Raw genomic sequence first — 23,824 nt, forward strand, 5'->3', positions numbered from 1 at the left:
GGATCCGTCCAAGAGTGTCTGCTGTCGGTGTTCCAGTTGTTGATATTTGTCTTCTTCCATTCTTATTTGGAATGTGTCTACTTTACACCTGTAGACTTAGAAATATTGGACATATAACGCAGGAGGCAGCATCTCAAGTTAAGGAATTATGTGCTTTTCTATGTATGGGAAGATGAAAGAGTCAGGGCTCATTAAAATTACTTCCTTGATATGTACCTTAGCTATCTGGGGCCTGTATCCTGTATCTTCATATCCTGAATTTCCTCAGGGTTCATCACAGGTAGTGGCTGCAATCTGATGACTGCCTGGTGGCAGGTATTCTCCTTCCTCTGTTTTCTCAGGGCTCATCTGCTCACATTAGAGGGCTGAAATTGCTGATGATTGACAGGGCAGGAAGTATTCCATTTCTCACATTCTCCCCTCTTGGTTGGAAATTTGATCAACATTTGGGAGACATTTCATGATCAAATTTTGTCTCATGGTGCTGGGAGGCTCATCCCAGATTGGGTGAAAGCTCTTGATATGCCACTCCAGGTGCTAAATTTTAGATTAGACCCCAGCAATAATGAAAAATTCTCTGGATCTTGTGCCTAATTATGATCCAGCAGACATTTTCCCTTGTTGCTTCTTCCCATACCTAGAATCAAACTGTTACATTTATTTTATGTTATATTTTTAGTCATATAAGCTTTGTTGGAGGTCTGGTTACACACTTGGTATTACATGAGACAACAGTCTTATAAATTAGACAAAATATAAGTAATGCAGCCAGTACCACTGACAAAGACAAAGTGCAGCAGGGAGGCACAGAGCACAAACAGTTTGAAAACAAAGAACAAATTAAAAAGATGATTAGTATAACTAGTTTTAATCCAGTTGCAATAGTCAAGCAACCAAAGGAGTCATAACTGATTTAATGAGCTATCCATAGTTTCATTGTCCAAACTGTGCACAACTTATGCATGGCTTAATCTTTGAGACAAGCATTCGCAGGATCAACCAAATATAGAGAAAAAGATAAATGTTTCAATTCTTCTTACAAAGGTATAATTTACCAAATTATTGTAAGTCATAGTTAGTTTAAGGGGGAGATTTTCCTTATTCTTGGAAAACACAAATTTAAACCAGTAATCTTTTAGATAGAAGCCATGAAACTTATAACCATATTTACCAGTTCACTCAGTTCTATGTAACTAACTTTCCTGGACCACCAGGAAGTCCCTACCCCCCAGTTTTAACAACCAAAAAAGTCTCCAGACATTGTCAAATATCTCCTGGGGAGCAATATTGGCCCAGACTGAAAACCATTGCCATAGATCATAAAGATATATTCTCACAGGATGTCTTATAAAAAGCTTCATGGATACATGATTCAATTGGAATTGATTTTTGTCCAAGCTGTGAGGCAGGCATTCTATGTCATTAGTTCTCCCTTGCAGATATTATATTTTTTCAACACCATTTATTGAAAAATCTATCTTTCTCACTGTTCTGTAGTGCTGCTTTTGTTACATTAAAAAACAAAATTCAACTGAGTAAACTGGAAGATCTAATTGGCTTCATTTGATAGTCTGGCAGTTATCCCTTCTAACAAATAGAAAAGAACTCTGAGGACCTGAACAAAATGGAAGGTTTCATAGACAGAAGGAAGATGGGAAGAGGAAGTTAAGATTGGATTATTTTAGGCAAGGTCACCTCCCTTAGAGAAAGGCAGGGGGCTTTAGGCAGATTACATCACAGGATTTGATCGGGTAATTCTAGATTGATTGGTTTAAAATTCTACTCCTGGGAGGGGCCTAAACTAATCACAGTGGGGCTTAGCCCAAGGGACTCCATTTTGGGCTTTTGGGCTTTTTTTTTTTTGGTTTGTTTCTTAACACTTTTATAAACAGCATTTATTCTACAGAGTACTCTGAAGGAAGAAAGATATGTGCAGCTATTTGTGTTCATTAATACGAATGCAAACATTCTTTTTTGTCCTGAAATACTGAAAAGGCGAATGTGTCTGGTAGAAAAATAATCCTTAAGGGTTTCTAATTAGAAAACAACACCTTTCAAAACAGATTTTTCTTTTCCTGGTAGAAACAAAACAAAACAGAACTCTGGATTATGGGGAAGAAATTAAGCAAAATAAAGTCTAATCAGTTGTTGAGGTGGCTTTAATACAAAGTTTTGTCCATTAAACCAACTTGTCAAAAGCAGCAAGTGGACTTCTCTGGAGGTCCAGTGATTAAGAATCTGCCAAGGCACAGGAGTTGATCTGTGATTCAGGAAGATTCCACATATGTCTCAGGGCAACTAAGATTGTGAGTCAAAACTACAGAGCCCAAGTGACCTAAGAGTCCATGCTCTGAACCAAGAGAAGCCACAGCAAGGAGAAGCCCACACACCATAACTCGAGAAACCCTGTGCACAGCAACAAAGACCAGCACAGTCAAAAATCAATCAGTAAAATAAAAGAATTTTTAAAAACTTTTTTAAAAAGCATGAAATGTTTAAAATATAAATATAAATAGACATTACTGCCCGATTAGTAACACAGTTTCAACAACTTACAATAACACTTTTGGTGTTCTTCCTGCAGAAATAGTATCCCTTCTTGGCACCCTTATGGGGTACACATGCAGGAGAGCTTCACTTGGAACTGTGATTTACAACCGCAAGTCCAACCTCTCACTACATGGGACCATCTACAACACAACAAATACACCAAAATCAATTGGTTTAAAAAAAAAAACAAGTGGGTGGAGGAGGCAGGAGCACAGCCATTATGAAATCTTCCTGAAACCCTTTAGAATAGAGTAGATGTTATTAAAGGCTTCATTAATTTCTCTTCTGACTTTAGCACCTGTTAACACAACTTTTCCAGAAACAAAAATAAGGAGAACAATTCTCGGTTTGATCATTCTGTAGACTAAACCAGGAAATAACTCTGGCTCATAACTGGCGAACTGTCGGTGGCTAAGCAGAAGGGCTTCTAACCTTATGGGGAACTTCACGTCACAGCTCCCCACCATGTTCTGAATCTTGAAGTCCAAGAACTTAGCTGGAAAACCCAACTTCTGTATGATCCTGGCATATTTTCTTGCTGCTAGTCTGGACTGTTCTTCACTCTTGCCTCCTGTGCACACCATCTTCCCAGAACTGAAGAACAGTGCAGTGGTCCGGGGCTCTCTTATTCTCATGATTACAGCAACAAACCTCTTGGGATTATATTCAGCATTTCGAGCAAGAAGGGCAATTCTCTTTAGGTCAAGTTTACAACCAAGATTCACCATGCATACAATATTGTGCAGCTGCGGCACCAATTCAGTGATCTCTGAGGCTGGCATGGGAGGAGTCATGGGGGTTATGGGAGTCATGGGGGATGGATACAGGGGAGTGGTACCCAGCAAGGGTGCGGTCATAAGAGGATGTGAGTTGAAGAGCGGTGGTGTCTGGTCCGAGGCCTCCTGGGTTGCCTGCTGGGACATTGTCGAAAGCTGACCTGTTGCCACCTTCGCCTGCTGCTGCTCCTCCTCCAAAGTAGACAGACCGTCGGTGCTCTGAACTGGCTGCGGAGTCAGTCCTGTGCCATAATGCATCATTGGACTGAAGACAGGGATTCCAGGACTCATGGCCCCTTGAGGGGAGGCCAGATACCGGTCAAATGGAGAGAGGCTATCATTCCGATCCATGATGTTCACTTTCTTCTTGGTGAACCAAAACCTTCAGAATGGAGATTGCCTAGGAAAGTGTTCAGTCTTTTCCTGGAGCTAGTCTAGCACACTCTTCTCAGCAACCGACTTCTGTTACTGGAAGCTCAGCTCCTCTGTACTTCCGTGTCGAATCAAATCCCGGAGACAAGAGTTTTGGGTGAAGTAGAAAAGAATAGCTCTACTACTTCGCCACGCAAAGGGAGATGCACCAGGCTTCTGCCTTGAGAACCTATGAGTCTCAAACCGGAGAGAGCTTGAGGGTTTTTATACTGGTGGGGGTCTGACAAGGTTAGTGTGTGGGCGGGGCTTGCACTCCCTTAATCTCATCTCAGGTGGGTGGTTTCCTACTTTTGATGAGTTTATCTGGTCCCTTTAATCTTGCCTCTTGTGGGTTCTTGACTGCAGCTCACTTTATTAGCAACTTTTCGCATTTGCCCTTTGGAACTCAGGGAAGGTCATAATGACTGGATATGGATACACTAATGCAGTCTAATAAGCATACAAGTGGACTTCCTTCCATTTCTTAACCTCAAAACTCCACTTAATGTTACATTATACAAAGCAGTGTGGTGTGTGTGTTATTTGCTCGGTTGTGTCCAACTGTTTGTGACCCCATGAACTATAGCACACCAGACTCCTCATCACTCATCAGTAGGCAGTGTGCCTCCCTGGGATGCAGCTGACATGAATTAGTGATGGAGGAGGAGGTGGCCTGCAGCACCCTGCATCCGGCAGGAAGACAGCAACGCAATGAAAACAAGGCTGCTGGGCTGTGCCCAGCTGAGGGGTGCCGTTCGGGCTCACTTCCTGCTCCCACCTCGCCAGCAACCTTGGGCGGGAAGTGAAATGGAGTGAAGTGTGGTGGGGAGACCTGGGAGGGCAAGACAAGCAGGCCTGGGGAGGCGCTCACAGGTGCTGGGTTCAGGCCACTCCAGATGAGAGATGAGGTCCCCTTGTGGCAGAGCCTGCTGCTGAGCTCCATTCTCCCAAATGGAGGGGAACCTTTGAGATCACCCATTTCAATGCCCTCTTTTTCTGCCTAGAAACCACTCATTACCCCCTTTCCTATCAGACCAGGACAATAACCTCACTTTTCAAGTGAGGCCTGTGCCCACCGTCACCTGCATATTCTCTCATATACCCTGAGGCTGGGATTCCCTTCTTCCCTTCAAGATCTATGGTAAACGCCATTCCTCATCTTTGGCCCCTCCAGGAAGGCAGCACCTATGTGCCGCGTGCCCCCACCCCCACCCAGTAGGCTTCTCCTGGATTCCAGCTCCCTGAAAGGGGGGTGGGGTGTTTCAAACCTCAGTCCTGGAAGGAGAGATGACTGGGCTCCAGAGTAACCTTGGACAAATCCATTTCTCAGAGCCTCAGCTTTCTTCAGTTTCCTTCAAGTAAAATGGCAGGAGTATTGCAGTTCCCTTTGTGGTGCTTGTGGGCATGAGGTATACAAGGATGTTCAATATTTGCCAGGGCCTGGGGACCATTTGGAGTCCCTTGTTATTAGGGACTCTGTTCTCCAGGCGATCTGTGGTATATTGATTTGATTTGGACATTCACCCTGCCTTTGATGGTTATCCTTTCCTTTGGCCTATTTCTTGCCTGCAGAGGGCCATACATTATACTCCCAGAGGAGCCAGCTAAGTCGCTGAGTTCCCCTGCATCCATTGCTGGGGGTGTTTTTGAGGGGTCTATTGAGGCATGTGGGTCTTTGTTGCCTAAACAAGGATGGAGCCCACATCTCCTGCTTTGGAAGGAAGATTCTTAACCACTGGATCACCAGGGAAGTCCCCTGCTTTGTATTTGGATCTTCTTTGCTCATCTTTTATCACCTACTCGCAAGGTGTAAATTTACTCTTGTTGGAATATTTTCATTACTCTCCTTCCTATCCTGTTCTTTCTATGGTGCCTATACTCTCTTGTATTCCTTTTAATAATTTGATTTTGTTTACTTTTACTATTTTTTCCCCCCTATATCTGTCAAGGTCTTTATTTAGTAACCATGTCTGGCTCTAATTTGATGTTCAATGAATGCCCAATGAATATTTTTGAGTAAAAATTTGAATTACTTTTTCATTACTCTATTATATTTTATTTTTCTTGGAATTGACTACCGTCTTTTTCAGCTGCATAATTGGCCTTTTCATTCCAGAGTTCTTTTTTTGTTTTGTGCCCTTTTTGCTTTTTCCTTTTTAAAAAAGCTAATTTGACCGTTCAGGGTCTTAATTGTGGCATGTGGGAGATAGTTCCCTGACCTGGGATTGAACCCAAGTCCCCTGCATCATGAGCAGGGAGTCTTAGCCACTGGACCACCAGGGAAGTCCATTTTAACTTTTCTTAAAGTTTTAACTGTTTTCTTAATCTCTTTCAGCCTTGTTTGAAGTGTTACATTAGAGCTTTTAATTTGCTTTGTGTTTGCATTTTTTTTGGTGTCTTCTTATCAAAGTATTTTAGTTCATTTTTCTCTTGTAACACTTTGTATGGTTAGATCATCGTCTCCTCCTCCTTTCCAACGTTTAAATGAAATATGTTGACCTGGACTACTGTGAGGACATTTCTGTGGAGAAGGAATGCCCTAGGTACCTTTTCCAGCTTCATGGCTTGAGGGATTTCGCTCGTTACAGTGAAGGGCTCAAGATACGGTTATTTCTCTGTCATTCGGAGTGGAGCTTGGTTCAGAAAAGTTTTTCTGTTGTTTCTTACAGGTCAGTGGGGCTTGCCTGGCAAGGTGGTATTCTCACCTCAGATGTTGTATTTTGCTGTTGCAGAATTTTCTGAGTTTTTCATCTGGCACCTTCCCCTGCTCCCTACTCTTGGAACCTTTTCTTTCCCTTACCCCCAGTGCTACTTCCCTGCCCAATTTGGTTTTTCAGTCTAGCAGTTTTCTTTTCAGGTAAGATTTTGTCTTTCTGGAAGGAAATATTTGCTGGGCATTTCTGAAGTCCACAGTGCTAGATGGCCATGACACTATTTGATCTCTTGATACACCTGTTTTTGGTTTTTACATTCATTAACTCAGAGCCTGTGATGACTTCTCCCAGTTTTCAGCTCTTCTCAGACCTGTTAGTCCTGTTTGGTTCAAATAAACCCAAAACAATACCAGGGTTAGTTTGGGTCAGGGTGGTGGCAGTGAAGATAGAATTGGACAAGAGGAGAGATAATTTGGGGGTAAAACCATGAAGAATCACTGATGGCTCTGATGTAGAAAAGAGTTAAGTGTGATTTTAGTGATTTTTTGGCTTGAACAATTAAGATGGTGTTATTATTTGCAGAGATGGGGAAGACTGAGGGAAGAATGATTGATAAGTGTGTGCTCTTTTGGTGTTCTAGTTGGAAATAGCAACAAATGCAGTTGGTTATGAGTCCAGAACTCAGGGGAGTAATCTAGCCTAGAAACAGAAATTTAGAGGTCACTGTCTCTGTCAGTTTGGGTTGCTTTAAACACATTATCATAGACTGGGTAGCTCAGCTAGCTCTCTGACCTTTTTTTTTTTTAAATTTTTTAAAACAAGTACTTGCAGTCCATCAGCTGAGAGAAAGGGGGCCTGTATGGGAGGCACCAGGGAGGAGAAAGTTTGAGGAGAGCGGGGAGAGAATAAAAGACATTTCTGAGGGTGGGATATTTACTAGGGAAACCTGATGGACTGGAGGTTGCGATCATTAGTTTAAAATAAAATGCATCACCTATGCCCTCTCCCTCCTACACTTCCTTCCTTTCTTCTTCGCTATTTAAGGCCCACTGAGGTAGGAGGCTAGGCAAGGTGGGGACCCAGAGAGGGTTCAGGGCTGAGTAAGGTAGCGGCCTAGCAAGGGTGGGGAGACTGGTTGCATGCAGAGGGTTGAGCAGGTGAAGGAAATGTGTGTGTGCGTGTGTGCTTAGTCGCTCAGTTGTGTCTCTTTGTGACCTCATGGATTGTAGCCTGCTGCGCTCCTCTGTCCATGCAATTCTTTAGGCAAGAATACTGGAGGGAGTTGCCATTCCCTTCTCCAGGGGGTCTTCCCAATGGAGGGATTTAACCTGGGTCTCCTGTACTGCAGGCAGATTCTTTACTGTCTGAGCCATCAGAAAGCCCCAAGGGAATACATAATAAAATACAAAATAAAAAAATCACATTAGCAAAATAATGTTAAAGTTAATAATATATACACACAACATTGTAGAATGCAAAGAGTTTTCATATCATGGCATCTTCTTGTTATCCAAGGCATTTTAGAGGCCAGTGCTTCGAGTTATATTTAGTAATGAGGAAAATAAAGTTGAGAGACTTCCCCAAAGTCACGTAACAACTTGAAGACATAGCTGAGACTAGAATTTTGAGATTCAGATTTCCAGCTCACTACTCTCTACAACAAAAGAGCAGTGCTTGAATACTTGATATGTTTATCATAAAAAAGGGGGTCTATCAGAATGGAAAATACTGGTCAGGAAAGAATAATCTAATGGCATTTTATTTCTTATAAATTCCCCACTTTCAACTATTTGGAAAAACTGTGGTCATTCAGAGATTTCTATCCAAAAAGTGGGTTTAAATTTACTTGGCTATTGCTCTTCCAGAAGAAAATATTCATTGAATAGGAACAGATCATTGACACAAAACAAACAACAAACAGAAATGTAGAAATTAGAACTTTATTATATTATAAACATTTCCAGAATATAAACTGATTTTGTATCAAGACTCTTTTTTAAAACTGTATGTAACTTAAGCTTATTATAATGTATGTCATTTTCCACTTTTCAATCTAGAAAATATACTGCAAGTTAGATCTAACAGAAGAAAATATCTATCTAAATTGCTTCACAGAGAAAACTAATGAATGTAAAAATACCCACCCCAAACTAAAACCCAACCAAGAAACAGACTCTGTTAAGCCTATTAATCTTACTTAAATATAAATGACCTCCCAAGGGAAAAATACTTCCACCATCACAGCAACCAGATGAATAAAAGCAGAGCCACTCTCGTTAAGGGAAATTACATTATGTATAAGAAAAATGTAGTAATGATTTTAGAAAATGAGGAAAAATATTTCCATGTTGGATAGCAAGCGTACTCTGTTTCCTGTTCTCTTAGCCTTTGTACCTGCTCATGTAAGAAGAGGGATTTGAACATGAACACTGTAAAACCAAGCTTCTCAACTATTAGTATAACCCTGGGGGAACCAATGCAAGAGCTTCAAAATCCAAGAATAGACTGGTCCCAAAGCATTTCCTCCTCTGTCCTTTCTTGGCCTTGTTCCTTTTTCTCTTTTCTGCGCTTACGTTCCTCTTTCTTAGAGGCTACATCTCGGCTTTTTTTCTCCTTCCGGTTCTTAAGCTTTTCTGTACTGACTCTGACTGTTTCTGCCTCTGTTTTGCTTGTTTGGATGCTCTTGTATTTGTCTAAATCTATTTCCTCACAAGCTTTTTTCCTCTTATGCTTGGGCCGCTCCTCCTCTGGCTTTTCTCTGCCTTCCTCTGTGTGCCTTTTCCTCTTCTGGTGTATGTGTTTATAACTAGCCTGATGGGCACTGGTACTATTTTCTGAGGAGAGGTGCCTGTAAACTCCAGATTCTACACTGTATGCGCTACAGTTAGACTCGTGCTGACTCAGGTTCGGGGGTACAGGCTTTCCTGAGAAACAGTCCCTGGTGACCTGAGAGCAGCTCAGGGAGTCTAGTCTCAGCCTGCTGTCATGAGCTGGTAGCCATTGAGGTAACTGCTTTTCCACTCTTTGTGAAATACTGCATGATCTTGGGTAGGTTTGGACGGTTCCATATGGGAGTCTTTGCTCAAACATTCTACACCTGGGTCTAGAGTCGACCTCTTCTTTGTACCCATAGGTTTCCAAATAATCCTCTCTCATCTTCCTGAAACAAGTCTTTGGCTCTAAGCCTCTGGCTTTCTGCACTTTGATATAATCTTCAAGTTCATCTTGAAAAGAGTCATAAGTCTTCTTTGAATGCTTCATTAGCTTGACAAGGGATTCTCTGTAGGTAGAAAAGATGGGAGAAAATTCTTCTTACTAGATTATTTAATTCTGAATATTTCCTTTACTCTTGAAGAGTCTCAAAAGACAAAATAAAGAAGCCCCTTCCCCTATCCCAAAATTAAAATCTACTTTGGTGTAAAAGTTAAATATCAAGATATTATATGCCAAAAAGGAGCATAAGGAAGTCAAATATTGCTTACGCCACTCACAAGTAATTTTATCCTTCTCAGAAGTGAGATGAAGGAGACAAGGAGCTGACATGTGTAATTCTTTTTTTTTTTTTTTTTTAATGTATAATTCTTTTGTAGGGCCAAAAATGTAAGGCTTGTAGGGATGTATGGATAGAAGGACTAACACATCCATGGTGAGCGGCCTGATCTGAGTGTTCAAATAATTTCTAAAGTTCAGATTCTTGAACACTGTTGTCTAAGAAAAGTAACAAACCATAGAGAGGTAATTTTTAAAATCTTCTGTTCACTCAAAATAAAATAAACATACATACTCACCAGACAACAGTATTGTAAGACTTAAAAATAAAATTGTAAAATGGTTTGGGAATGCTGGAAATTAGAAATCCAGCTATGAGACTAAACTACTCTTAGGTATAGGGCATGAGAAAAGATGAGGGAACAGAGTTCTGTGTCTTCTGCATAGGGAATTGGATTTCATTCTGTTATTTCTGATTGGTGGAAAAGACATTCTAGAATGCCTTCTGATTTTTTCTCTATTAAAGAGCTCGTGGGAGGGTTAAGAGGAAAATGGAAGTGAAAGCTCAGAGTGGGTATGGATTTATATAGAGAAAAGTTTCAGAAGAAATTTCAAGCAGATATGCTAATCTTTGCTTATGTTTTTGGGAATGGGGCAGTACAACTACTATTTCTCTTTCTGTCCCCCACCTCAAATCCTGCATTACAAATATAGCAGAAAATGTACTTAGTATGAGAAGATAATTTTGGTGATATTTTTGGTGATATGCTTTATTTCCAAAAATTATGAGGCAGTATAACCCATGTAGTTCCTTCCTTTAACAGAAACAAGTCTGACAGCAATCTAGAGTCACCAATGATCAGCTAGTTTTACTGGCAATTTGACTTTAAAAAGGAAGTTTAAATGAAGCCTAATTTGGTGAGCCAGAAAATTTAGCTCCTATTCAACTTAAATAGTAGAAAAATTCTGACTAGAGCAAAATGCAACATAATGATTAAACATGGGCAAAAAAATTTTGACCAGACACTTCAGAAAAGAATATATACAAATGGACAATAAGCACTTGAAAGATGCTCAATATCATTCATCATCAAGTAGATGTCAATTAAAACCACAAAGCGATATCACCATGCACTCACTAGAATGACTGAAATTAAAGAGATTGGTGAGGATGTAGAACAACTGGAATTCTCATATATTGCTGGTAGGATATAAAATGGTACGACTGCTTGAAAATAGCCTGGTAGTTTCTAAGGAAGTTAGACATACACCTACCATATGATCCAGTTATTCCACTCCTAGATATTTATCCTAAAGAGAAGGAAATACATGTCCACATGAAGACTTATACATGAATATTCACAGCAGTTTTATGTGTAATAGCCCCAGAAAGAGAAAAAAAAAACCCCAAATATTGATCAACAGATAAATGCATAAATCAAACAGTGGCATATCCATATAATGGAATCAATGATAAAAAGGATCAGACTACTGATACACTTGACGAAATGGATGAATCTCAAAATAATCAAACTGACTCAAAGAAGCCTGAGAAAAGAGTACATAATTCATGATTCCATGTACATAAAGCTCTTGAAAAAGGAAAACCAACCTATAGCAATACAGTGGTTGCCTGGGAAAAAGTAGTCAGGAAAAAGTAGAAGGAAGCTCAGCTGGTAAAGGATCCACCTTCAATGCTGGAGACCCTGGTTCCATTCCTGGGTCAGGAAGATCTAATGGAGAAGGGAACGGCAACTCATGCCAGTATTCTTGGGCTTCCCTGGTGGCTCAGACAGTGAAGAATCCACCTGTAATGTGGGAGAGCTGTGTTTGATCCCCAGGTTGGGAAGATCCTCTGGAGGAGGGCATGGCAACCCACTCCAATATTCTTGCCTTGAGAATCCCCATGGACAGAGGAGCCTGGCTGGTTACAGTCCATGGGGTTGCACAGAGTTGGACATGACTGAGCAACTCAGCACAGCATTATAAGGGGCATTTCTGGGGGCATGATACGTTTACTATCTTAACTATGGTGACAATTTCATCAATACATATGTTTCAAACCTATCAAATTATATACCTGGAATATGTACAGTTTCCTGTACATATCTCAACTATACTTCAATAAAGCTACTTTTAAAAAGTCACTAATAAGATTAAAAAGATGTTCATAATTGTCAAAACTGGATGATAAGTACAGAAGGTGTCATAATACTGTTTTCTCTATTTTTATGTTTAAAAATGTTTTATAATAAAAAGATTAAAAAAAAAGATTTTACTTCATACTCATAGGATGGCTATAATCAAAAAGATAGATAATAAATAATGTGTTGGCAAAGAGGAGGAAAAACCAGAAACTTCACTCATTCTTGGTGGGAATGTAAAATGGTACAGCAACTTTGGAAAACAGTTTGGCAGTTCTTCAAAATGTCAAACACAGAGTCACCACATAACCCTAGCAATTTCACTCCTATATATATACCCAAGAGAAATGGAAATCTATTGTCAACACAAAAACTTCTACAAAAATGTTCACAGCAGCACTATTACTGACAGCTAAAATTAGAAACAATCAATGTTCATTAGCTGATGAATGGATAAACACAATGTGGCAATTCACACAATGGAATATTATTCAGCAATATAAACGAATGAGGTACTACAAAATGGTGTAACACAGATGAAACCTGAAGACATGCAGAGTGAAAAAAAAGCCAACCCCAAAAGATCACAGATGGTGCAGAGATCAATGAAGACATGAACTGAACCTTACCCTTATCAGATTGAGACCTTGGTGGAGAAATCTGATCATATTCACTCATTAATTGCTTCCGTTTTTTAGCATGAACTTTCTCCAAATAGCGAGACTGTGCAACAACTGAGGAGCTAAAAACCATGACAGCAGAGATTAAAAAAAAATCTATTTTTGCCCAATATTCCACTTCCCTTCACCTGAAACCAAGCAATCTTTTCTTTTTTCTAAAAAAAATTAAACTTGCTTTATTTTGAGGTTTGAAGTTATTGAAGTTAATTGCTCTACAATATTGCAAGCACAATCTTATTATAATGATTAAATAATTCAAAGTTTAGAATTACATCAACATAGATCAATCATCTGAAAACTCACAAAATGCACCTTCAATTTCTTATTTTGCTTCCTGTAAATCTGAAAGCAAAGCCAACTTTTTGAGTGTGTGTTTTGTGCTGTGCTTAATCATTCAGTCGTGTCTGACTGTGCGACCCCAGGGACTGGAGCCTGCCAGGCTCCTCTGTCCATGGGGATTCTCCAGGCAAGAATATTGCAGTGGGTTGCCACGCCCTCCTCCAAGGGATCTTCCCAATACAGGGATCGAACCCAGGTCTCCAGCATTGCAGGTGAATTCTTTACTGTCTGAGTCAAGAGGGAAGCCCAGTGTGTATTTTACACTTGAAAAATAAGTAATATTGTTTATTTTAGAGAAAGTGATCCAAAATTTACACCTCTGAATTTGAAAACAGCACTTGCGAGTTTTACTCAGGAATTTTACTATATTTAGTCTGAACTAAAAGTCTTACACTTTCACTTGCTTTCAAGTCAAAGTATTAGTATAAAATATATAAATAATTCAGGATAAATACATATAAATAATGCTTCAGTATAAATAATGCTAACAATTGAGATGTCCTTTATTTTCAACCTACCTCATAATGTGAAATCCATTATGATTCAAATTATGGCACTAGTTCTTATAAGCCTTCTACAAAATGTATCTGTAAAATGTTCGGTCTTTGCTCACTCAAAGTGGTATCTATGAATAAAATAAAGGCAGGTAAGACATTTATGATAATATTTTCAATCTTCAACCCTGTATCATTTCATATACCATATTAAATCTTAACTTCTGAAGTTAAGACTGCTTACAAGGCTAAAGTACTAGCTTTTTGCTCATTGGAATGGCAATTTCAGTATGAAAACATTTAGCAAGGCTCTGATATTGCATATGAGCTTTAGCAAACTCCAGGAGACAGTGAAGGGCAGGGAAGCCTGGCATGCTGCAGTTCATGGGGTCACAAAGAGTTGGATATGATTTAGTGAAGAAAAACAACAATAATGTATTTTTTTAGTTCAGAAAATACTGTTCTGAAGGAGAAGTTACTGGGGTACATTACAGTAGGACTCTGGACTTGAGGGAAATGATCTGGGGCATCCAGCCTTAGTACTTTGTGTCTTAGAGCAGACATGTTTCTGATTTCTGACCTTTGTAATTGTTAAAATCCCAGCAGTAGCATCTCTCTCCCCATATTGGCTGACTTCTTAATGTAATTGATTTACTTTTCTAAATGCAAGACTTTATACTCTATCCTGTTATATGTTTAGGCCACCATTCTCATCTCTGACGATCTCTAAAATTCAGATTCTTTTAATCTTGGCATTTGCTACTAGTTATAATCTAAAATGGTACATAGTTTTGACAGTTTCTTTAAAAGTTAAACACCTACTATAGGACCCAGTCATTTCACTCATAAGTATTTGCCCAAGAGACATGAAAACATGTCCATGCAAACACCTGTACATGAATATTCATAGCAGCTTTATTTCTTATAGCCAAAAACAGAAACAACTCAATCAGCAGGGGAATGCATAAGCAAAGTGTGGTATATCCATACAACAGAATTATTCAGCGGTGAAAAGGAACAAAATAGCAATACATACAACATGGATGAATCACAAAATCATCATGCTGAGAAAAAGACATAAGAGTACCTATTATGACTCTACTTATAAAAGTTCCAGAAATACAAATTAATCTGTAGCGATAGAAAGCAGATTAGTGGTTGCCAGGCACAACCTCCTGGAGGGAGGGATAAATTGTAAGGGAGCAGGAGGAAAGTGTTCAAACTGGTGGAAATACCTGGCATTTTGTTTATGAAAGTAGTTTCATGTCAAATATCTACCAAAAACTCATTGTACACTTTTAATGAGTGCCGTGTGCTATAACTAAGTAAACCTCATTAAAGTTTATGAGAGGAGCTTAAAGATCTAAAATGAATGTTTTGGGAAAAAATTCTACCTTAACTTGTTAAACTGGATACAGTTTAACACGACTGCTCGGTCGTGTCTGACTCTTTGTGATCTCATGGACTGCAGCCCGACAGGCGCCTCTGTCCGTGGAGTTATCCAGGCAAGAATAGTGGAGTGGGTTACCATTCCCTTCTCCAGGGGATCTTCCTGACCTAGTGATTGAATCCAGGTCTCCTGCATTGCAGGCAGATTGTTCCGTCTCAGCCACCACATATATACACACACAGATATCTGGCCAAGCAACAAGTGGATCTTAGTTCCTAGACCGGGGATGGAACCCACCTGTGTGCCCCCTGCAGCAGAAGCACAGAGTTTTAACCACTGAACTTTAGGGAAGTCCCTAAACTGGATCTTTAAATGTTGGCTTTGTTTCCAGGAAGATCATCCACCTAACATAGCTTAAGCCAACTATGCAGAACTACTGGTTGCCACACAATGTTAATTTTCTCACTGCTTCTAGGAGCTAGACATGGGACCCTGGAGTTAGTTCTGGCACTTATATAGGCTTGGTCAAGTTTCTCAGGTATTGTGGATCTTAAGGAAATTAACAAATGTAAAGTACTTAGACGAGTATATGACACATAGTAAATGCTGTTTTTTTGTTGTTGCTATTGTTGTTATTCGGGATTTCATCCATTTAAGTGAAATGTTTTTCCAACCAATTATTCCAGTAACTGTGTGCTCAGTTGCTTGTCGTATCTGACCGTTTGGGACCCTATGGACTGTAGCCCGCTAGGCTACTTTGTCCATGGGACTCTCCAGCCAAGAATACTGGAGTGGGTTGCCATGGGGTCTTCCAAGCCTAAGGATGGAACCTGCATCTCCTTCGTCTGCATTGCAGACAGATTCTTTACCCACTGAGCCATCTAAAAGCCCATTCCAGTAACTACAGAAAGCCAAATAAAGAAAAGATTATGGCTATACAAGTCAGGAGTGCCTGACAGGAGTACCTAATTCTTTGCATTTCAAGCTAACTCATGTTTCAGAAGGACCTTTTTTTTTTAAATGAAAGATCAAAGTTCAACTTGATTCTTACTATCTTTTCTGATTGCTGATTTTAAATCAACTATTATAAGATTTCAGTTTATGTCCTGTGTTAATGTTTGCTATATGTACTTTGATGTCTAAAAGAATAATGGAATGTCAAGCAGAAACACCCAATCTATTTACCAGTTGGTATTAGGTCTCAAGCAAGAAATAGTTTGTTTCTTCTGAAACTCATTTGGAGTATTTTTCTCAGATTAGGGTTAGTTTTTGTGAAAAAAATCTAGCAAAATTCTGAAAACTTGATGTTCCTATTTGTATACCACAAGTCTAGTTATAGATGACTATCCACAATGCCATTCACTTCCAGGAAAGATATAGTGCAAATAGAAAGAAACTGTAATCTTTTATTTGGAGAAATTAAACTATGTACCTTGTTATTCAATATCTGTACAAGGCTTGGTCTTATTTCAGTGTTAGTAGGTAAAGCCATTGCAAAAGCTAAAGTAATACAAACACTGCGCGCGAACTACTGAGTTAAATATGAAAAATGAGGAGTATGAATTACTTGCAATTCAAAACTGTCTAAAAAGACTTAGTATTTAATAAAATACTAAGAACCACTCCACTTTTCCTAATTCTAGTCTTGTCAGAAAATTTGTTACACTCCAATCACTCTTTCAGGGGCTTCCCTGGCAGCTCAGATGTAAAGAATCTGCCTGCAATGCAGGAGACCAGGTTTGATCCCTGCGTCGGGAAGATCTCCTGAGGAAGGGAATAGCTACCTATTTCAGTAATTTTGCTTGGAGAATTCTATGGACAGGGGAGCCTGGGAGGCTACAGTTCATTGGGTCACAGAGTTGGACACCACTAAGCAAGCATACAATCACCCTTTTAGAAATTGCAAAACCTGAATTTAACTTTTGCATCATATAATATATGTTTTTAATATGCCACAATAGGTTTAATAGGTTTGATGAGTAAATCAACTCGAGTGAAAAATTTACTAAAAATTTTCATGCCCACAGGACACTACCTGATTTGTGTTGTGACATGACATTAAAACTAAGTTTTTAAAAATACTTATTAAATACCTTTAATCACTGAAGGAAAAATGTTTGAGCAAAATTAGAATGTTAATTTGGCAAGTTTTAGGTGTAATTAGTTTCCCTTTAATAAACTCTTATTTAAATATACCAAATTAATGACACAGTACTACACTTCTCAAGTGAGTTCACTAAGAAGCATTAAAGGACATTTTCCCCACCATTTGCATCTTCTCTCAGCAGTGTTATGTACCATTCACTATACTTTGTTGAAGTTACCCAAAAGTATTTTGTTTTTTTCATGCAACAGGTAATAGTATTTTTTAAAAATCTCGATGTCTAATTGCTTGTTACTAACATTTACAGATAGTATTGGTTTTGTATATTAACCTTGTACTTTGTGTCCTTGCTAAACTCACTTATTCTAGTAGCTTTTTCAAAATTCCTTGGGGTTTTCTACATAGATGATCATTTGTTGTTGTTTAGTTGCTAAGCCGTGTCTGATTCTTCTGTGACCCTGTGGACTGTGAACTGCCAGGCTCCTCCGTCCATGAGATTTCACACTGGAGTGGGTTGCCTCTTCCTTCTCCAGGGGATCTTCCCGACCCAGGGACTGAACTTGAATCTCCAACATTGCAGGCAGATTCTTTACCACTGAGCCACCAGGGAGCCCAGAGATGATCAGATCATTAGTATCAGCAAACAAAGACAGTGTGATTTCTTCCTCTCCAATCTGTAAATCTTTTTTCCTTGCCTGACTATAGGATGTCCAGGACAATACTAAAAAGAACTGGTGAGAAGAGACATTCCTGCCTTGCTCCTGGCTCTTGAGTTTGGCAATCTTTTAATACTGTTATAACCTTAGGGAAGACCAGAGCACAGCATATATCATGAAAGGAGTTCCCAACCTCTGGGCCACAGACAGTTAACTGTCATGGCCTCTTAGGAACGGGGCTGCAGAGTGGAAGGTTAAGTGGCCAGCGACCAAGCAAAGCTTCATCTGTATTTATAGCCGATCATCATTGCTTGCATTCCCCAGTCTGTGTAAAAATTATCTTCCACAGAACTGGTCCCTGGTGCCAAAACAGTTGGGGACCGCTGTTTTAGGAGACTAGGTAACTGATTCCGTTCTCTTAACCAAAGTATGCTGCTGTATTCCTTTTTACCAGAGGGTCAAATTCCCTTTAAGAAGTTTTGAGAGATGCAGTGTATACTTTCTAGCATCATGAATATTCTTAACTGAGTTAGTTATTAACCTTGCCTTTTCAGGAAATGAGATTAGTATATGACCTATGAGTTTGCCATAGAACTGGATGACTTATAGTTATTTTACACTAATACAACCACAAAAGTAACAGGATTTGCTATGGCACATTTCCAATGACAAAACATAAAGGAATCAACAAAATCATTAATTGGGATTACTGGTTACACATGTAATACAAAATTTATGTCTATTTATTTTGGTTGTGCTGTACAGCTTGTGGGATCTTAGTTCCCCAACCTAGGCTCCAACAGGAAAAGTGCTGATTCCTAACCATTAGAGAGTCAGGGAATTTCCTGTCTTTATTTAAACTGAGCCTTTGGTAAAGAATCCACTCATGAATTGGACTCAACTCGTGGGTCGGGAATACCCCCTGGAGAAGGAAATGGCAACCCATTCCAGTATTCTATCCTGGAAAATTTCATGGACAGAAGAGCCTGGTGGGCTACAGTCCATGGAGTCACAGAGTTGGACATGACTGAGTGACTGAGCACACCAAATGGTTTGAAAATCAATCATTGTAAGTAACCTATAGCTAGCTAGCTCAAGGATCTTGACTAGATCAACTAAGAAATTAGTTTTACTTGGGCCCAAGGCAGACATTGGCCTTGGGCCCAAATCAGAACGTCATCAAATATGTACCAGTCCTTCTAAAAGGTCAGAAAATGTAAATAGGTCAGTAAGAATGATCACGTCCTAACTTAAGAACCTGGTTCATGGGAGGGGCTCTAAATGGTTTCTGAATAAATATAAGGGCTTATTAGCTTGATTTTCTGTCATTTGTCTTGAATCTCTGCGAAAAAACAAAGGAACACTTCAGACAATTGCTATGTAAATGGGTTAGATTCAGTAAGTAGTTAGAAATGTTCTTTGTTCTCAAAATGAGTCTAATCTTCTTTTAAAAAGCCAGATTGGAAAGAACTGTTTGCTGTGGTTTTGTTTCTACTGATTTCTTAGGAATATTATTATTCTGAAAAGTTTTTAACTGTCAAAAATATTTGAGAAATTTCTTTTAATGAATTACAAAATGTCCTGGAAAATCTTACTACACTTTCACCATAAATGTGATGTATATTTCTTTTCAGGTAAGTCTGGTCATGTGGTATTTGAGTTTTTGTGATTGAGTTTAATTTCTCAATTTCCTATTTGTAATTTACACCTTCTATATATTCCCTGCTTGCAAATTCTTAATCCTTACTGATCTTTATTATCAAGCCCAGTTTAAGAGAAGCTCCTTCATAAGTACTACAGCTATAGGTGAAAATGGATCAGGAGTTTTAATAGTCCTTTCAGGATCTTGAAAATGGAGAGTGGAATTTAATAATTGAAAGGATGACAATTCTCAAACACCTTTTGGAGGAATCTTAAGAAAAAAAGATACTGGCTAAGTACTAGACAAATTTTTTTTTCTCTTCTGGCTCATGTACAATTGGAAATTACATTAGGTGTTTATAAATATCTAAACTAAAAATATACTGGGTCCTACCAGTGTTTTAAATAGCATATTTAATGTTTTATTTATGTTTAAAACATAATTTATGTTTTAAATAGCATATCAAATATTTACCATTTGTTAAGCAGCACTTAACTGAACAATGAACAAGGATATTTACTTAAAAGTGACAAGAGGTAATTTTTAGGTAGTAAATTCTATTTTCCAAATCCTAACAAAACCTCAGCTGTAACTCACTACTCTTTGAACGTCATTTGATGGCCATTGTAAGTCAAAGTTTCACGTTTTATGAATTGCTGTTCTAGTACACAGCCAAGCCAAACCACTTCATAATTTTAAAGCTGGCGAGGTCCTCAGTTTGGTTAGTGCAGACTTCCTCAACCTTGACACTGACATTTCGTGTAGGATAATCCTTTGTGGAGGTTGTGGTGTGTCTATGTTGGTGCCCTGTGCATTTCATGTTGTGTGTGGCATCTCTGGCATCTAGCAGATACCAGCAGTACTGCTCACCAAGCCGTTCCTTGTCCAGTGGCAAAAACCAAGGAAAAAAGTCTCCAAACATTGCAACTGTCCTCTAAGGTAGGGGTGGGGCAAAAGCATCTGTTTGTGATAGTCACTCAATTGGGCTAGTCCAACTCCCCTCCTCACAGATGGCAAAACAAGTTCAGAAAGTTTGGGACTTAAGTGTCATACAGCTAGTTGAGAAATTAGCACTAGAATCTATTTAATCGACTCCTATGCCCACATAACCACCTTGAAGCAGTACAGAGAGATAACTGCCTGCCAACACTCTGTTTTGAACTGATTTTGTTTAGTCTTTAGTAACTGCACATATTCAAAGTCATTGCAAAAAACAAAAAAACCCACTCTGGCAAAAGCTGGGTTTTTTTCCCCATGAGAAACTGTTTCCAAATTTCTGTGATGTAGCTATGGAAGCTAAACTGAATTTTAGTCTTGACATCTTGAACAGCTCAGGCTTGTTAGTGAAAGGCAGGAAGTTTGGTATGAAAGCAGAAAATTCAGATTTTATTTTTTTAATCTCAGAACAGTAATACTAACCCAGGCTGATTGAAGACACTAAACCTAGTCTTCTAAAAGTTGCTATCACTAAGGTACTTAATGAAACATCATTTGGTTGCAGTTTCTGATTTCCATTTTTAGTGAATGGAATTTATGTAAAATACTTACAAAATGTTCTAAGAAATTTATAATATTTTACTGCTTTGCCATTCCTCCAAGTGAAAGGTATAAAAGATTATCTAAGATTACACAAAAATAGAGTATACTGTGGAAGATGAAAATAAAAATTATTTTAATGAAGTTATTATATTTACTGCTGTCCCTCAGGAAAAAGGAAAATTAAATTATCCAACAATGTTCCGGCTTCCACCAAAAATAATGTTTTGGTTTTGTCTCTCTGGAGACAAAAAGCAACATGAGGCAACACTGCAAATACTAAAAATTAACTATGAAACTGAAGATGGCTGAATGTTCTACTAGAATTTTCTGCAGTGGGATCAAGCTCCACCATCCAAAATCATTTTCAAAACTGCCTTAGAGAAAAAAAAAAAAAAAACTGCCTTAGAGGCTAAACTCATAGTTTGGAACCAGCAGTTTATTTGCAGGTATACAGTACTTGTAAGAACTCAAACATCTCTTAGATGGAAATGGTCAAGAAGTAGCTCTTTGTCTTAGGGAAAATGAATTGGTGAAAACTCTAAAAGCTCTAGGCAGGTATACTCCTTTCAAACTTTTGCAGAGACTTGACCAAATTTTAACATGGTCAAGTTCGAATGAACCAGCCCCATCGCTGAGCTCAGGTCTGGAAAGGCTCACGGCTGTCAAAAAATATTTACTGTTTGTTCTAGCCACCACCTGATGAGGTCCCTGGGCTCTCTTTTATACAGTTCTTACTAAAGGGTTTACAATTGCGAACCCTTCCTCAGTCTCTTTGAAAAGTATTTCTGTCTCCTATAGCTCGGGAGTGTCTGAGTCTCGTGATCTGAAAGTCATTCCTTTGAAATGTGATGATCATGTATTTCAGAGCCTCTGTCTCCCAGTTTCTTCGGGAAAACAGAATTCTCACTTCCGTAACTGCCAGCAAGCTGACACTGCCCAACCCTTTGTAATTCCGCACTTCCCCGACTCTACTTGAACCCCACCTTTCCCCATTCCTTCATTTAAGACTCCCAGTCACTTCTGCGAAAAGTCGGAATGGAGCTCAGTCTTTTTCCTACTATCAGTAGTTACTGAATAAAAGTTGTTTTAGCCGCCCTAACTCAAGTCCTGCTTTGACACTGGCAGGTACCTATTAAAACTCACACCACTAATCAAGATGAGCCTGTACATCTTGGAGGCTTGTTTTAAATGGTGTTATCCTCAAAAAACCCGGGGAAACTCTGCGAAGTGATCCCTCAAAAACTTCACCCCCTCTTCTCTTCCTCCAGGGCCCCAGGACCTTTGGGCTCGCGTGTTTACTTCCTATTCTCCCCAAACTCCGACTCCACTTCTCCCTCCGTGTGAGTGAGGTCGCTACTTTCCAGGATGTTGAATTTCACCCAGCGCAGGTCTACGCCCTTCCGCGTCTGGGGCCTTTCCTCTCCTTGCCTCTGTCCCCATCACATCCTCCCCTTCCCTCGCCCTGACACTCTAGATCTACAGTCTCGGCCGGGTCGCCTCTCTCCCGCTCCAACCTCAGCTCCCCCGGCAGCGGAGACGTCCCTTCTCCCTCCGCGATCCACGTGGGAGCCCGGCGCCCGTTTCCCAGGGGTGACGGGTGGGGAGGGGAGCGGAGAGTCTCAGGTCCTGTCCGCTCCGCCATTTCGCACTCTCCGGGCGCGCCGGGCCTTTACCGGGTCGCAGGATGGAGGGGCTGAAGGCCCGGGCCGCCCCCGCCGCCGGGGCGGGAACTCACCTTCTCTGAGGCAGGGGCAGCGTCTACAACTACTGTCCCCCTCCCCGCCAGCGCCGCCAGCCCGGGGATAGGCCGAGGTGGAGGTGGCGGAGAGGCAGGAACAACCGCTGCCGCACCGCCGCCTCCGCCGCTGCCGAACAGGCGGGATAAGAGGAGGAGAAGGAGGCGGAGACCGGACTTCCTGAGGGGAAGTCGCCGCCACCACCAGCGGCTGACTGGACGGAACCGGGGACCATGGCGGCGAGCCGCGCTACTGCGCTTGCGCAGTCTCCGGCTCCTCGAAAACCCCGCCCTCCCGGTTGCCTGACCCGCTGAGTCAGCCACTTCGCGAGTTCTCTTCTACCCTGGCTTGTGTTAGCCTTTCTTTTGCTGGTGCTTGGTGTTCCTTGGTCTTTTGGTGTTCTTTGGTGATTTCCCTGGTGGCTCAGTCGGTAAAGAGTCTGCCTGCAATGTGGGAGACCTGGATTCGATCCCTGGGTCGGGAAGATTCCCTGGAGAAGGAAAGGACAGCCCACTGTAGTATTCTTGCCTGGAGAATCCCATGGACAGGGGAGCCTGGTGGGCTACAGTCCATGGGGTCACAGAGAGTCGGACACGACTGAGTGACTAACTTTAACTTTGCTGTTCCTTGGTCTCTCCATGGGCCTTCCCCGGTGGCGCGAGGGATGAAGAACTCAGCTACCAATGCAGGAGCCACAAGAGACACGAGTCCGATCCCTGGGTTGGGAAGATACCCTGGAGGAGGCAATGGCAACCCACTCTAGTATTCTTGCCTGGAGAATCCCATGGACAGAGGAGCCTGCCGGGCTACAGTCCATGGGGTCACAAAGAGTCAGACAGGACTGAAGCGACTTAGCACGCACCCACCATTGGAAGAGAGGAAAAACTCCTGGGGCAGCTCACCTTGGGAGAGTGAGTCTGAAACCAATTACGAAGCCGGTACCCGACGATTCTACATGCAGGGCAGCAAAGGAGACACAGATGTAAAGAACAGACTTTTGGACTCAGTAGGAGAAGGCGAGGTTTTGAGAAGTGAAGTGAAGTCGCTCAGTCGTGTCTGACTCTTTGCGACCCCATGGACTGTAGCCTATTAGGCTCCTCCATCCATGGGATTTTCCAGGCAAGAGTACTAGAGTGGGTTGCCATTTCCTTCTCCAGGGATCTTCCCCACCCAGGGATCGAACCCGGGTCTCCCGCATTGTAGGCAGACACTTTTACTGT

General features: G+C 40.6%; 2 protein-coding genes across 7 annotated transcripts; both read right to left on the reverse strand.

Moving 5' to 3' along the window:
* Positions 1 to 2,768: 2,768 nt before the first annotated feature.
* On the reverse strand, positions 2,769 to 3,677 carry LOC133065537 (TATA-box-binding protein-like). Its single transcript, XM_061156270.1, has one exon. The coding sequence runs from the start codon at positions 3,675 to 3,677 to the stop codon at positions 2,769 to 2,771; it is 909 nt and encodes a 302-aa protein (XP_061012253.1).
* Positions 3,678 to 8,315: 4,638 nt separating this feature from the next.
* KRCC1 (lysine rich coiled-coil 1) lies at positions 8,316 to 22,817 on the reverse strand. 6 transcript variants are annotated; one of them, XM_061155304.1, is made up of 6 exons: positions 22,604 to 22,817; positions 13,562 to 13,668; positions 12,654 to 12,766; positions 11,570 to 11,688; positions 11,156 to 11,191; positions 8,316 to 9,671 (listed from the first exon to the last, which is right to left on the reverse strand). In XM_061155304.1, the coding sequence occupies exon 6, from the start codon at positions 9,650 to 9,652 to the stop codon at positions 8,879 to 8,881; it is 774 nt and encodes a 257-aa protein (XP_061011287.1). In that variant the 5' UTR covers positions 9,653 to 9,671; positions 11,156 to 11,191; positions 11,570 to 11,688; positions 12,654 to 12,766; positions 13,562 to 13,668; positions 22,604 to 22,817; the 3' UTR covers positions 8,316 to 8,878. The 6 variants fall into 6 exon arrangements, with proteins under 6 accessions (XP_061011287.1, XP_061011283.1, XP_061011286.1 ...); XM_061155300.1 differs by having other exon boundaries at positions 11,493 to 11,688; XM_061155303.1 differs by lacking the exon at positions 11,570 to 11,688.
* Between the last annotated feature and the right edge of the window lie 1,007 nt (positions 22,818 to 23,824).

The sequence above is a fragment of the Dama dama genome, chromosome 11, assembly GCF_033118175.1.
Source record: "Dama dama isolate Ldn47 chromosome 11, ASM3311817v1, whole genome shotgun sequence".
In the NCBI taxonomy this organism is placed as follows: Eukaryota; Metazoa; Chordata; class Mammalia; order Artiodactyla; family Cervidae; genus Dama; species Dama dama.